Consider the following 15,796-nt stretch of genomic DNA (forward strand, 5'->3'; position numbering starts at 1 on the left):
CCTCAGTTAAGGTCAGTTTTCATGACTCCACCATAACAACAAGACTTGGCAAAAAAACACCTGCATGGCAGACTTCCAAGATGAAAACCACTGCTGAACAAAAAGAACATTAAGGCTCGTCTCAATTTTGTCAGAAAACATCTTGATGATCCCCAACACCTTTGGGAAAATACTCTAGTCTGACGAAACCAAAGCTGAAATTTTTGGAAGGTGTGTGTCCCATTACATCTGGTGTAAAAGTAACGCAGCATTTCAGAAAAAGAACATCATACCAACAGTAAAAGATTGTGGGGGTAAGTGTGATGGTCTGGGGCTGTTTTGCTGCTTCAGGACCTGGAAGACTTGCTGTGATAAATGGAACCATGAATTCTGCTGTCTACCAAAAATATCCTGAAGGAGAATGTCGGACCATCTGTTCGTAACCTCAAGCTGAAAGGAACTTGGGTTCTGCAGCAGGACAATGATCCAAAACACACCAGCAAGTCCACCTCTGAATGGCTGAAGAAAAACAAAATGAAGACTTTGGAGTGGCATAGTCATCAGTTATGACCTGAATCCTACTGGGATGCTGTGGCATGAACTTAAAAAGCATGCTTGAAAGCCTCCAATGTGGCTGAATTACAACAATTCTGCAAAGATGAGTGGGCCAAAATTTCTCCACAGCACTTTAAGAGACTCATTGCAAGTTATCACAAATCCTTGATTGCAGTTGTTGTTGCTAAGGGTGGACCAACCATTATTAGGTCTAGGTGGCAATCACTTGTTCACACATGATTTTTTTTCTCCCTTAATTATAAAAAGTTTCAGTTTAGTTCAGATGTGTTGTGACTGACTAATATTTAAATTTGTTTGATGATCTCAAACATTTATGTGTGACAAACATAAAAAAGAAATCAGGAAGGGGGCAAACACTCACATGTTTCTTCCTAAATATTTACAAATGATCACCAAGCTAGGGTAAATTAGATGCGTTTTCTATCAATTAAAGGCCTACTTATGGAGAGTCAATGGAACCAAAAGTGTGGATCGTTTGCAACTATGCAGGGATCAACTCTAGTTACAAGTCCAATCACACATAGATGGCATTTACACAAGACCATTTAAAAAAATAATATTTAAAAAAATGCTGCTTCGGGAGCCTAATAGGGCTCAAAGTAGAAGTCCAAAATGTGTTCAAGTGCTGAAAAGGGTGGTCTGTGTTGTAAGTGTTCAGTGCGCACAACCAAAACAAAAATGGCGCACCATAGGGCTGTTGTAATGTTTGTTCTTATAACACATCTACAGCAAAGTATACATTGCCTGCAACTCTTCATTATTTACATATGTCAAACCCAAAAGCCACACATAGCAGGACCAGCAGTTGGTGTGCATGCGTGTAGTGTTTCTACACATGTAGTGCCATCGTCAACTACTAGCCGGGCAAGAAGAGTCATTTTTCACATGACGTCTGTATGTGAAACTTTCTTTTTTCACGTAAGAGGTCACGGAAGGCAGCATGAAGGAAAGACCACTGCAGCAAATTGAAGACTGTGTAGCAGCAAGGTGCGTTCACATTTGAAGTCTGGTACCGTGGTCTGGAAAAATGTTAAAAAGACACTTGGTGGTCACTTTACTGCGATCTGGTTAGCATTCACGCCTGTATTTTTGTCAGCAGACCAAATACTGCTTTCAGTTAAGCATATGCATAAAGTCGCGCCTTGATCGGACGGCATATGTGATGTGTACATTGTCGGACGACCTCACACATGTTCCGGTTCCGGTTCACGTACACTCGTAGGACTTTCCTTTCTACGACAGATTTTCTACTAGCTGAAATGTAATGAAGATGATATAAATTATATCAAAACCTCAAATAGGTTCCTGGAGCTGTGCTGCAAGGAGACAGTGTTTTTTCTTTTTTTTTACTGTAGGTCTATGCACTATTGTTCTTGCAGATTGTTGTAGTTCAGGCGTCGATACCGTCACTACTGTCACCTGCAGTACAGTCGGCCCTCGCTACATCGCGATTCAATCAATCACTCTATCGCGGTTTTTGAAAAAAAAATGTAATTAATAAATAAATGATCGTTGTTTTGTGGTTGACTATGGACTATTATTTGTCAAAAAATATCGAAAGAAAATTTATATGTAGTATTCTAGTTACGAGGTGTCAGTAATGTTACATTGATGAGACATAGCCTTACATTACATTACCTTAACCTGCAGCCATGGTTGCAGAGTCTAACATTACAGAGTGAAAAAAAGTTCTCCCATTCCGTGTGGAAGTGGTAGGTTCGACCCACCTTAGGTTTGAGATACTATAACAAGGAACTTTTCCAATGCTAACGTGTGAGTTATTATGTCTTATTATCGCTTATTATGTCTACTACAGTATATTAGGTGATGTGTAAAGGTGACTATAGGGGTATTTTTCATGTCTGCAGGGCTCTAATAATGTTAAAAACTACAAAACTACAAAATTATTCCATATATTAATATTGAATCCTACTTTGCGGAAATTCACTTATCGTGATCGGGTCTGGAACCAATTAACCGCGATAAACGAGAAACAACTGTATTAAAAGTTGCAGCAACAGATGTTCATATGCGCCAAACGGCAGTTCAGAGTACACAGCCTTCTTGGAGTCCACCAGAGGGGTGCTAGAGAGCACCCCAACTGGTGACTCCGTCGTTCTACTGGGAGACTTCAACGCCCATGTGGTCAATGACAGTGGGATGAGACTCAGCACCTCCAAATCCGAGGCCACGGTTCCTACTCGGAAAAGGGTGGATTGCTCCCTCCAGATTGGGAATGAGGTCCTGTCCCAGGCGGAGGAGTTCAAGTGTCTCAGGGTCTTGTTCACGAGTGAGGGAAGGTTGGAGTGTGAGGTCGATAGGCGGATCGGAGCAGTGTCTCCAGTAATGCGGTCACTGTTCTCTCTCAATTTACCGGTCGATCTATGTTCCCACCCTCACCTATGGTCATGAGCTTTGTTTGGGTTGTGACCAAAAGAAGGAGATGGTGGATACAAGCGGCTGAAATGAGTTTCCTCCCAGATCCGGACCCGGATAAGTGGAGGAAAATGGATGGGATGGATGGAAGTTAAAATATGGGAAATTTAGGACGAGAAAGAAGAAAAATAGAGGAGTTTCCCAGGGAAAACAGGAATGTCAACTTATATACTCTAAACATAGTCATCGTTTCTTATCGGGTGGCGACTTTCTTGTTTTCTCCAATTACATTAGAAAAAAAGACAATAATATGTGTGGCCCGTATCTTGGACATGAAGCATACACGCCGGAGCATCGTCATGTGGAATCAGGATGGCGCTCCTCTGGTCCACTTCCAGGGACGTTTACACATGCTATCTGTGTTGTTGGCAGCTCCTCATGCACACTGCATAATCGGGGGCAGATGAAAATAATTATGTGTGAGTTGTGGCCTCCCCTCTCATATCACAGTCCTATTTAGTCCATTTGCTTCGAGCCCCGCACCATCCAACACCAATTGACAGGGAGGCAGAGACCTTGTAAAAATGCTTTTAACTAAACAAGGCCACTTTCTCCAGGATGTTTACAACAAGCCGCCTTGGAGCAGAAATGCTGTGTGCACTCAATAAACATTTTGCAGGATTATAAAGCACGTTTTAGGTTTGAGATCCTTTGAAAATATTTGTTATTGATTGAATGACTGTTGCTGTGGTGAAATCCCCTCCAATCAGCAGAATGGCAGATGTATTTTTTTTGTGGAGAATCAAACAATGTATGTATTTCTATTTCCATTTCCATTAAAAGATTTATGGATCGTGATAAATATCTTATTTAAGAACTGTGTGAAATTATACTTACAAAACAGTAGTTTGGACATTAGAAAGTTATTCCTGTTGGGTTGGATTGCATGACTGTGCAAGGCGTTCCTGTTATTTTGTGCACCCCAGTACAGCGATCATTTGTAGTATAAATATTTGTCCTGACAGCTGGGTCGTAAATCCCAAATCCAAAATTTCACTGTACGTGAAATCTGCAATCAGTCTTTCTTCAGACCCTGTTCCAACATTTTAAACTCAAGAACACAAAGGACGAATTTGGGGCAGGGCGCTGAAGGTGGAATGGAGGTAAACGTGTATTTGAACAGAATAAAAGTCCTTTAAATATCCACATGCATGTACACACATTCATTGTTGGAATGCCTGCAGCACAATGAGCTTTGTCATTTCAGCAAAGCCAAACGTCATCAATCATGAAACATGATCCACATGGTATATAACTCACATTGACTGCAGCGGCTCTGCTGTAAATCATATTGTTACAAATATTTGTCCCTGACAGAGCAGGAAGTTTTGAAAGTATTATTTCATTAGTGTGTGAGTCCCAACTTCTAATGCCTTTTATACCAATATTACCATCTTAATACAAGTTAATTAGCATCTGTTGTGAGTGCTTTGATCCACACTCAAGGTCGGTACACTTCACTGATCCTGGCACGCGTGGAAAAGATGGTCCTTGGCATCTGCAAAGTAGACGAGTCATTAATGAATGCGATCGCGCTTCCCGTCAGTTATTAATGAAAACCACCGACTTGCATAACAGAGTGGAATGCAGTTGACGTCAACATAAATGCTGGTCAACATAGCTGAAATCAAACCCGAAACCAACCATTGTTTACACATTTACTTGTGGCTTTGTATGGGAGATTATAAATGTTTTTTCCTCCATTTGTGCTTGTTTTTATTTTGATTCTAATGTTTTCATATGATATTGTTGCGATGGCAGTATTGTGTATAGTTCTATAGGGGGCAGTTTGTGTGCAGTTTGCCTACTAGTGAGAGTCAGTCCAAGAGAGAAAAAGAGCTGCCGAGCCGCTTTGAAGTGTGGAGTGTGTCTTGCTGTAATGTATACAGCGCTGTTTTGTAGACGCTAATAAAAGACTGATTAGTGCAAATCCTGCCTCATCGTCATTACAATATTTCATACTCTAAACCAGGGGTCTCAAACTCAGTTTACCTGGGGGCCATAGGAGGTAGAGTTTCATGAGGTGCTGGGCAACATCAAGTACAGTGGGCCTCATTCACGAAACGTTCTTACGCACAAATGTGTTCTTAAAGCCTTCTTACAAAGATTTTTGGCATTCACGAAACGTGTTCTTAACTCACAGTTCTTAGATCTAAGAACAAATTCTACGAACGCTCAGGAGGACTCTTACGCACAAGCAAAGCTTGCACTTTCAATGCGCAATCGCCCTCATGATGGATTTTGCAACCTGATCCCAAAAAATGTAGTGCAAATAAAATATCCCAACAATTATTTATCATCAAAACAACTGAAATATACTCCATCGATAAATATATATTCAAATCCCAATTCATCAAAAAAAAAAAAAGTAGCTGGCAGGACGTGCGCTGCGCAGAGAGAGAATGTAAAGGGACCATGTAGATTTATTTGCTGAAAGCGACGAATATTTGATGTCCCGCTTCAGGCTTCACTCTCTGTTCTTGCAGGTGTGCAGGATCATCAGAATAACATCGCAATGAAATGTGGTGTGCCTATTGCGCACGAGCACTCCCAGATGACGACATGCGCCCCCAGCCACGTCTTGAGCCAGAGCACGGGGCTGCTGTATTAATTAGGCAGCGTCTAATCAAATGTAACCACAGAAAAAATAAATTGTCACACACAAACTATGTATTTTGACTTTATTTTTCCATCATGATCGTGTAAATATTTTCTAGAGTTTCCAAAATGGTTTGGTTTCTGATTGATGGCCCACCTCCCGTTTCCTCCAGATCCCCCCGGTGCAGTCCAATCTTTTTTTTGAGTCTATTTTAAGTTAAACCACTTCTTTTTAACCTCTGCGGTGGCGCGTTTCTCCGTGGAAACGGCATTTATGTTGCCTGCAATGGTGGTCCATGCCGACTCTTTTTGGATGGCCTGATGACCGGTGGATAGACGTGAAAATAAGGTGGTCTTGTGTTCGGTCACTCCTTGTAAAAGCACCTCTATTTCAGTAGAATTGAAGTTTTTCTTCTGTTTGTTGTCCAGCTGCTCCTCAGTCTTGCCCTTGCGCGTTGCCATCTCCGCCTCCAGCTGCCTGTTGCGCACGGCACATTTTTTTTACCTTATATAGGAAATAATAGGCGGTGACCTATGCAAATTAGGCCTTACATGCACGTGCATCGCAGTTGGCATTCATCAACCTAAGAACACCGGTGTGAACGATTATCCCTACTTAAGAACGTGTCGTGAATGTGGCGCAGTTTCCAACCCGCGCCTTCTTAAGTACACTTCTTAAGAAGACTTTTAAGAAGATGTTCGTGAATGGGGCACAGTGTTCCCTCCTGTATCGCGGGGGATAGGTTCCCAAAATAGCCCGCAAAAAGTGAAATCCGCGAAGAAGCCAACTTCTTTTTTTTTTTTTTACAATTATTATATATGTTTTAAGGCTGAACCCTCAGCATAAGCTTTATACACGTTTCTCAGACAGGTAATAACATTTTCTCACATTTCTCTCTTTTTTAAACCGTCTCAAAAAAGTTCAAACCTTTGTTTGAATTTTAATGAATAACCTTAATGATCAACACAAGAAATTATTAAGTCACTCACGCATATTTCACTCCTGGGACCGTGCCTTTTTGCACCGTTCTGCTGTACTGTAGCGTTTTTGTATCGTTGTTAAAACATATTGCTGCAGACGAACCCAAGATTCATTTACAAGCTAGCAAGCAAGCAACCTAGCAAGCAAGCAACCTAGCAATGACACAGGAGACGTGGCAGGACGGCACAAAGGAGATTGACTGACAATGGTCTACAGCCAATCAGGAAGCAGAAAAGATGAGGGAGGTACAGACAGATGAAATAGGGAAGAGATAGACACTCAACTTCTCACAATGCAATTCCTCTTAAAGGACCAGGCTGGGCCTGCAACAGCGTTCATATGCTGTAATTAAAAATAAAGAAGCACAAAAAAAAAACTGCGAATCCGCAAAAGGTGAACCGAGATAGAGCAAGGGAACACTGTATTCCAAAAGAGACTGTACTGACTAACTGATCCAGTTTTGACAATCTTTAATAATAACAGTCCAGAACATGAATATGAATGTTTTTTCAGAACATAGACTTCTCTCACCTACTCCTTGCTGGCAGGGTTGCTCTTACACAGTGTCGTTGAAAGTGCTTCTGGCCATTTTACTATTTGTACTATTGTACTATTTTGTTCATGAACAAAGTGGTACTTTCACTCCTGCCCTCTGCAGGTTGTTGCTGATGTCACCAACAGTTGTTTTAGGGTCTTTCTTTACAGTTCTCACAATGTTTCTGTCACCAGCTACTGCTGGTCGGTGGGGTGATATAATAGCCTGGGCGTTTTAGCCTACTAAACGACATAAGACTCTAACAAATTAGTAGAATAAGAATATATTTTTATGTATGAAATGTTGAAAAAACATTTCTCAGCTTGCAGTTGTATGACACTGCAAACTACAATAATAAACTCACTGCTAAAGAGAAGTCATTCATCTAGAGAGGTTAGGGTTGAAGAAAATGTTTGCATAATGATTAAAAAATGACCAAAATGTCACCAACTAAGCCCTATGTTAAAAATAAACCAACATTACCCTTTGACTATGCATAAAATAGAAAAACAAATACAGTATAAAGTCTGTCATGTGTGGGAGAAAGGGAGTAAGAAAACATCCATCCCTGATGTTTTAAAGTCCGACTTTCCTGCAGGACTAAGCATGAGGTAATGCAGCAAAAAAAAAAAAGAAGAAAATTGCAGTCGGAAACTACGAGCCTTTGTATTTTTACTTGGGAGTCTCCGCTTGTCAGAGGAGCTGAGAGGGTCGGCAGCTGCTGCTTGAATCTTTCAGGTTGTTTAAAGCAGAGAGAAGCATTGTAATCCACAAGTCAGGCCTGCACACCTACACCCACAAACACTTGAAGCAAATGTGTCTGTGTTTGGGGGGTTGGAGGGGGGGTGGTGATTCAACATGCTGACAACTACAAGTTCTACCACCAGGAACCAGGAAACTTGGCCATATCGGTTGCCTGATACATCTGCCTACTGACTTCAAGCCTACGTGCAAACACTCCTGCCAGGCGCACTCCAAAAGGTGTTTCCATGGCGATGACAGTTTGAAAAATAGGTTTCTGGCCGTGAAAACAGCTGGGGCTTACGGTGGATGTTGCAAATAATTTCTGAATGTCACAACAATCCCAATCGCCCCTGCGAGTGTCCAACACTGGCCACGTTGTTGTGTCTCATGAGAGCACAGATGAGACCCAAATGTTGTTTGCAGGTTCTTGCCAACGCTGTTTTTCAACTGACATTTCATACCTTCACTTGTCCTTTGTTGACCCCTGTGGACGTCTATCTAACGTCTTCACAGCTTATATGCACAAACACAAATGCCCGCAAAGAATTTCCCGCAGCTCACCTGGTTGATATGTTTGAGTTTGTCTATCATCTGACTGATGACAGGCTCCAGAGGTTTGTTGCTCCGGGATTCAGAACCCGAGTGCGACCGCTTCAGGCTGGGCCCGGAAAACCTGACAGGACAGAGAGAGCAATACTTGATGCAGATGGACAAAACTATTTAAAAAGAAATGACGTGGCTGATATCATAAGCGAGTGTCATCATTATGCTTCAAAGTGATACAAAGATGCTGATGTTGACATAGGACACTGCGAGATTCATCGCTAGCATGTTTATTGCTGAGAATGCAGTTTCAGTTGGCTGAATTGTATTGTAATTAGAGCTCTGACAGGGGCATCCTTCACTAACATGCGCTCTCGTACCACTACAATGGATCCCCGCACATTTGCAATTCTGCATTAAAAGGCCCCGCAAATTTTGGGGAAAAAAAATCATTTAAAAAACATTTTTTCTCCATAAATAGTATTTTTTTTTCAACAGAAAAGACATCCAAGTCACCGTAAGTCGCTAATAATTTATAAATAGGTGATAATACAGATAAAATGTACATCATACATGTACCACTGCTGACAAAGCCCCCAATTTGTACATGTTTATCTCTTTATGCTCCACTGATCACTTCACTTTGTCAAAACTTCACACTTTGTTACCGCATCATAGTTGCTGTGAGACTTGCATATTACTTCTACACTGTGACTCCGATTCCATCGGTTCATGCATCATCCTTCATGATCATTCATTAGTGGTGAATACCTATACATTTCATACTTTAAATGTGTTTAAGAAGTGTGTGAGGCATATCGAGGAGTGAAGGTGGCGTGAGGGGTTCTGGAGCTGAATCGAATCTAATAGTAAAAACAGTTTTATTGCAAATGTTGATCCTAAAATGGAGAAGAGCGTCAACGTGAAGCTCGCAGGAGGGTTTGGAGAGAAAATAGACATTTTATTTTCACTTGGCGGCCCTCAATGGAAAAAGTTAAGACCCTCCAGACTTAAACTACCAGCTTAATTAACAACAATAAAACATGTACATACACTCAGATACTATGAAAATGTACTTAATAACAATATAATAACATATAAACCATCAAAAAAGTTCTATTCATATTGAGTCACGTAAAATACTGATTTATTAAGTCCTAAAATAAAAAGTTAGGACCTAGCTAAAACGGAATAAACAACACAAATCAGTTTGACTGAACTATATGACGTTGAAATGTTCAGAGGTCTGCTCTGGCGAGCGGAGCTTTTATTTCCAAAACCTGGTGTTTAGCCCCATCTAGTGGTGATTAAACAAATGACAGCCTGGCTGGTATTAGATCGCCGGGAAGAGGGGAGTTAATGTCCAACTCAACATGAACTCCAGCATCATATAGTAAGTTCCATACGTGCTATTGCCTTATTAGATATGTTGTATATTTAGAGTAATTACTAAGAATGAACCTACCATAGCTGCCAAGTTCAAAGGAGGGCGCTGGCTGGATGGTCAAATCTCTTATCACAATTTTGTCTCCATTATTATTGTGAGAAATGATCATAGAATAGAGAAAGTCTTGCAAAACATGAGCTCATTCTCTTGTGTGTCTTGACACACACGTACACACACATGTCACCATTTCCATTAATCAGTCTGTTTCATTAAGATCAAATGACATTTTCCCTAATTATTTATTCTTCTTATTAACTATGATCTCCTGCCTTTTTGCTGCTAATTATCACATGAATAATGGAAAGGGATGTGGGATCAAGTTAGAACCGGATCAGAGGAAATGTGAGCTGAGGAAGAGAGGGATGGAAGCGCTGCTATACACCTGTAAATGTTAGCTAGCCATCTTTTTAGCATGAAATCGTTGTCAGCAGTTACTGGATGACATGTTGCTTCTGATCACATATGGCCGCCAGGTGGGATCACAGCAGTACAAGCGCCAGAAGGACACACTGTGTCACATTTCAGCAGTAACAGTAAATATTCTCAAGGGATAATACTATAGAATGAAAGTTGGACAAACAGCGACTTCGAGAGACAGCTCTCTGGTTTTCATGCTGTTTTCACCTCTAAATGCAGTCTGCAACCTGAAACTGAGCATGGACATTCAGTGCTATTTATTGATTGAATGAGCGTCGTGATAGGTCACACCTGGGTAACGAAACACAACTGTCAGTCACATGTTCCAATACTTTTGCTCACATGAAAAATGGGGTGGGTTCAAACAAACGCTGCTATCTTCTAAATTGTGCATCCGATGCAGATTTGAATACCGGGAAATAAAAGCTGAAATCTTGCTCTCTGGTCTCATTCTCATCGTTTGATGCTACACCCAAAAGTTTTCAGTCTACAGCAAAAAATAAAGAATTTCGCCTCGCTGGTCCAATACTTCTGGAGGGCACTGTATATATTTCACTAGCTCAGGGGTCTCTAAACTTTGTCCAGCAAGGGCCACATACTGAAAAATGACAGGATGCAGGGGCCACTTTGGTATTTTGTCAACCAACGCATGTAGATAAGCTAAGAAGTAATATATATTTCAAGAAAAAGACGGCATTCTCAGCTTTGTGGTGTGCTGTAGGTATAAAAGTGTATTATTAGTATGAACTTCAGTCTTTGTCTTTTTTCTCAATTTTGCTTTTTTATTTATTTATCAAATAGTTAAACTTTCTTCTTAAATAATCTTTGTAAATTTTCTTACTTTGTTATAATATTATGACTTTATTCTCACAATATTATGACTTTATTCTCGTAAAACTACAGCTGTTTTCTCTGTTTCCGCTGTTGCTGTTGTTGTTGTTTTTTTAATTTTCCAAATATTTCAGCTTTCTTGTTGTAAATCTTCTTCTAATTGTGACTTCATTTCCATAATATTTTACTTTATTCTTTTAACATCATAACGTTTTCCACAACCTATTTTTCCAAAAATTACAACTTTATTCGTTGTTTTCTTTGTTTCTAATAACACTCTGACTTTTTTTTTTAAATAATGTATTTTTTCTTCAATATTTCAACTTCATGCTACTAAAATGACGTTATTTTCCCTGCGAATATTACAGTGGTTCTCAATTACAGACTGAAGTCGAACCTGAAACCAGCGAAACGCAACAAAATGGCGAGCAGTGAAGCAAACGAGCGTATTCAATAGTCAAATTGCATGCTGAGTCCAACAAATTCATACATGTTGGCAGGTCTGCACTAATACTGGAAGTCCTCCCTGCCTCTCATGAACCCCCTGACAGTTCACAGCATTGTAATATTACAACGTTATTCTAATAAAATTATAACTTTTTCTCATTAGATTACAACGTTCTTCTCTTAATATTTTGACTTTATTGTTGTTATTGTTGATTTTTCTATTTTTGCTATTGCTGTTTTTTTCTTGTTAAATTATATTTTTAGAATGTGCCGTGGGCCGATAAAAATACAGGGCTTCACTTTGGACACCGCCAAACAAGATCATATTTCAACTGTTGGTGCACATCATGTAGTAGTCTTTATAGTTTTTGTAGTTTGTATAACTATTATATCCTAACTAGCAAACAGCAAACGCACCACCGAATGACTTTTTATTTTTTTTTAACCAAAGCACTGCTACAGTTTCCTTTCTCCAACCAGCTCTCCCTTTGCACAGACCATATATTAAATGTATGACTCAACGAAGCATCTTCTCCATTTATCACTCACACGTATGCAGGGGTGGATATGGAGTACGCCGCTGACGCATCATCACATCTGTTACACTGGTTATCAGCGTGACGCTGTTTGATGCGCTGAAAAAGGTTGCTCTTCTGATCTTAGCTCCAACTGAGATGGTAAACACGTCTGACAAAAAGCACCATATTTAGCTTGGAGAGCACTCCTGAAGTCTTGCAAACATTCAGCGCTTATCCCCTCTTCTAAATTTAACTGCATGAAACAATAAGAAAAGAAGAAGATCCTATCACGGACGGTAATGGAAGAAAATCCAGAACAAATCTTGGGAGTGAAAATGTTCTTTTGCAGGCACGTGCCCTGTGAGGTGACACTGAGAATTGCTTGCCGGGGGGTATTGTAATCTCTCCATCATTCAGTCTCCTCTGCAGGCTCCCAACACGTTCCTATCACACCGTTCGGCCCAACTTGTAATCGGCCCCGCAGGACGGCCCTGCCCCTCACCAGCACCGTGTCTCGTCCTCAAATTGTGTCTCTATCTTTGAGACAGCTGCCCTCTTCAACAAGAGCTAAAATATTAACCTGGAGCAAACGTGCCTGTGCAATGATTGAACCCTACAAATAATTCAGAAAGGCCGGAAAGAGGAAGGCGTATCTATAAAAGCATGTGAGATAACTTGAAAATGAAGGTGCGGCCAGACAGAGGGTTATATATAATTTGTGGGGTCAAAGGGCAGGAGGGAAGTGAAAACCAAATGTGCCTGATATACTGGATGAAGGAGAAAATGATGAAACCAGCAATTAACTGAGCGAGAAGAAGGTGACAACATGCCTCATATTAATAACCTCCCAGAGACTCCAAATTTCCATCAGCTCAGGGCAAACATCACCCTCAGCTCTCTTCAACAAAAGGGACAGTAGAGTATTGAAAATTCTCCATTAATCTAAGTCTGTTTGTACTTTATATCTTATCTGAGCTGTGCGGGGCATTAAAGGCTGCGTTCACATTTAACAGTTAAAAAAATTATACTGACTTTAGTGTAGTCTGATTAGCGTTCACACTTGTAAGTTTGTAAGCAGACCAAACAATGCTCGCAGTTAATCATATGCATAAAGTCTGACGTGTTCATTGTCCAATGGACTCACACTTCCCAAACAGCATCTCCCGGGTCACATACTCTCGTAGGACTCTTTCTGAATACAGTATATATGTATATATGTATAAATGTGTAAAAATCCATTATACTGCAGAATTATGACCTACTGTACACGTAGATGTCAATAAAAACATGAGCAGCAGTATGAAAGAAGCTTTTTTTCTTCTATATTTGACTTTTTTCCTTCCTTAGAGTGTTACCTACGTTTAACAATCAACATGCAAAATAATAGGACTTATGTAGATGATGAATAATCATCATCATTTACTTGTCATGAGTTCAACTAATCGCCCAGAGAAACAAATCAGCTTGAAGCTGTATTGTTTGGAAGCCCCACACAATATGCACTTTGTGAGTTTTGTCCACTCTTCTGTTTATTATTATGCAATCAGTGTCATAAATCTACAACATTTTTATCACACATACTTGTTTTTGTTTTTGGGGGAACTTGAAAAATGACAAACCTGGTCTTTTGGGTCATCTATTAGAGCACTTAATGGCTGAGCAGAGTGCCGAGGACATGTTTACAATGCAATGTTTCTGGATTCCGCTCACCATCATGGCAGCCAAACCATACTGTACTACGGAAGTGGATGCTGATTGGACAGTCCTGTTCAATTCTTGTGTCCTTGGTTTTGTGTGCAACATCCGGATACTGACTGTGCAACTCCAACAACGGTGTGGATGTCACTTCAGTTGCCACTGTTCATGACTACGACAAAGGAAGTTAAATACCTAGTCAAAGACAGTTGTGAATGCTCACTCTTAGGAAAACACTGCCCCTAGTGTTTTGGCAGAGAACTGCGAGTCACACTCTCAGCCCCGGCTGAAGAGCTATAAGAGGATCAATGCGGTGTCAGAAGGGCCTTTAGTACAGAAATGGCAGACTGAGACACAGCCACTGACATACCTGTCTGTCATTTCCTGCCCATTCCAGCAGAGGGAGTGGTTTGCCGGTGCAGGTTCACGGCTGCACAGAGCCTCCCCGAGACCGCTGTAAAAGAAGCTGAATTCCTTCAGACTGGAAACGAACTCCCTGAAGAAGGTAAAGCACAAAAAATGTCCATCAAAACGACTGAAACAGAAAGTAAGTAGATGGAATCCTGGATGGAGTGTCTCTTCTCCTAAATGGCGTTAATTTATGTACTGCGCTCCAGAGGCCAGTGGGCCTGCTGGGCATTATTACATAGCTCGTTCAGGCCTGCTCTTGTATTACTTATGTGGGGGAAAGAAACTGAACCGAAAGTGACTTTACATGAGAAACTGAAATTTACTGACCTGCGAAGCCCCCCTAAGGTCTCATCCGGGTCTGAGGATGAGGGGTGAGTGTTGCGGGCAGCAGAGCCAGGAGGATGCTGGACGGGAGGGGATGCAACAGAGCGGGCGGAGCGCTGTGGAGAGTGTCCACACATGCCACTCACCTGCAGAAGAGAGGGTGAAATGGGAGACGGTCAGCGTGCGTTCCCACCTCCGACATGTCTGCGCTCACTGTTAGCAGCAACACCGAAGGAAGCTGTCAGCAGCCGATCTGCTGAGCACCTCTGCAAATTGTCATCTGTTTAGGTTTGTTTATTTTTACACAGGAAGAAAGTGGGGATTTGCATGACAAACAAGTCATTGTGTTCCACGCCAGCCGCTCATGCCTCTTTCCGATTTGTCATCACAACACTCCAAAATGTGAGGAAATAAACTAAATCTTCTCGTTTGCTACACTCCCTAAATAAATGCTATTGTGTTCTCACACGGGATGTACGTAACCATAATAAATAAGGAGTCCCTGTCTGTCTCCCAGAGATAATGGACTTGGTGCCCTCCTTGCAGGTGCTATAAAAATGCAAATTGTTGTTAATGTTTAGCTGGTGGTTTCAAGATTTGCAGTGGTTTAATTTCCCCTGAGGATAACTGGCACAGGCTTAATTTTGCCATCTAATGTTAACAGCTAATTGTGTCTCGCGCCCCTTAAAGTAAAGAGGGCTGTGCTACAGCCGCATATTGCTGACGGAAGCTGACAGATCAGCACTGGACATCTGTATATGACCAATATGGCGGCAACCAAGTCACAGGAGCACAATGAGATTTCCCCTGTGTGAATACAAATGTAAGTAATAACTCCTACATACGCATGAGTCCACATAAAAAAACTGGACCCAACAATATGAAGAGGACCTAATCTAAACGCACACAAACACATATTGATGCACTTGTTGTCTCCGTGGACCCAACAAAATGCCGAATACCTGAGCAAACACATGTACACACGCACAAACACACACTTGCTCTCCCTAAAAGGAAGAGAAGTTCCCAAAACCAAAATGAGGACATCTACATTATGAGGAATACCAAAGCTTAACACATGTGCAGACTCACTTATGTACTTGCTGTCCCCAAACGGGACGTGAGTGCGCATATTAAAGTTGACTCTCCGACCACGGGTGGTACCAGGCAAACACACAAGGTCGGTAGGGCTATCCCAGGAATAGAAATACCACCATGTTATATTTATACTCCATTTAGATCTATAAAAAAATATTTTGGTGCCATAAAAAGAGAGACATGTGTTTCAGGCGCCTGGTGGAGATCATATTCTA

At 41.1% G+C, this 15,796-nt stretch overlaps 1 protein-coding gene across 2 annotated transcripts in view; it reads right to left on the reverse strand.

Annotated features, from left to right (window-relative positions):
* The window catches only part of gpc3 (glypican 3), a 158,293-nt gene that overhangs the window by 49,202 nt on the left and 93,295 nt on the right, over window positions 1-15,796 (reverse strand). For both annotated transcript variants that reach the window (XR_008572878.1, XM_054791896.1), the window contains exons 4-6: window positions 14,487-14,629; window positions 14,119-14,244; window positions 8,412-8,523 (exon numbers count right to left, since the gene is read on the reverse strand). Coding sequence is in view for 1 of the 2 variants with exons in the window: in XM_054791896.1 (XP_054647871.1) it covers window positions 8,412-8,523; window positions 14,119-14,244; window positions 14,487-14,629 (381 nt within the window). In the remaining variant the exon portion in view is untranslated. The remainder of the gene's footprint in view (window positions 1-8,411; window positions 8,524-14,118; window positions 14,245-14,486; window positions 14,630-15,796) is intronic.

The sequence above is a fragment of the Dunckerocampus dactyliophorus genome, chromosome 11, assembly GCF_027744805.1.
Source record: "Dunckerocampus dactyliophorus isolate RoL2022-P2 chromosome 11, RoL_Ddac_1.1, whole genome shotgun sequence".
Classification (NCBI taxonomy): Eukaryota; Metazoa; Chordata; class Actinopteri; order Syngnathiformes; family Syngnathidae; genus Dunckerocampus; species Dunckerocampus dactyliophorus.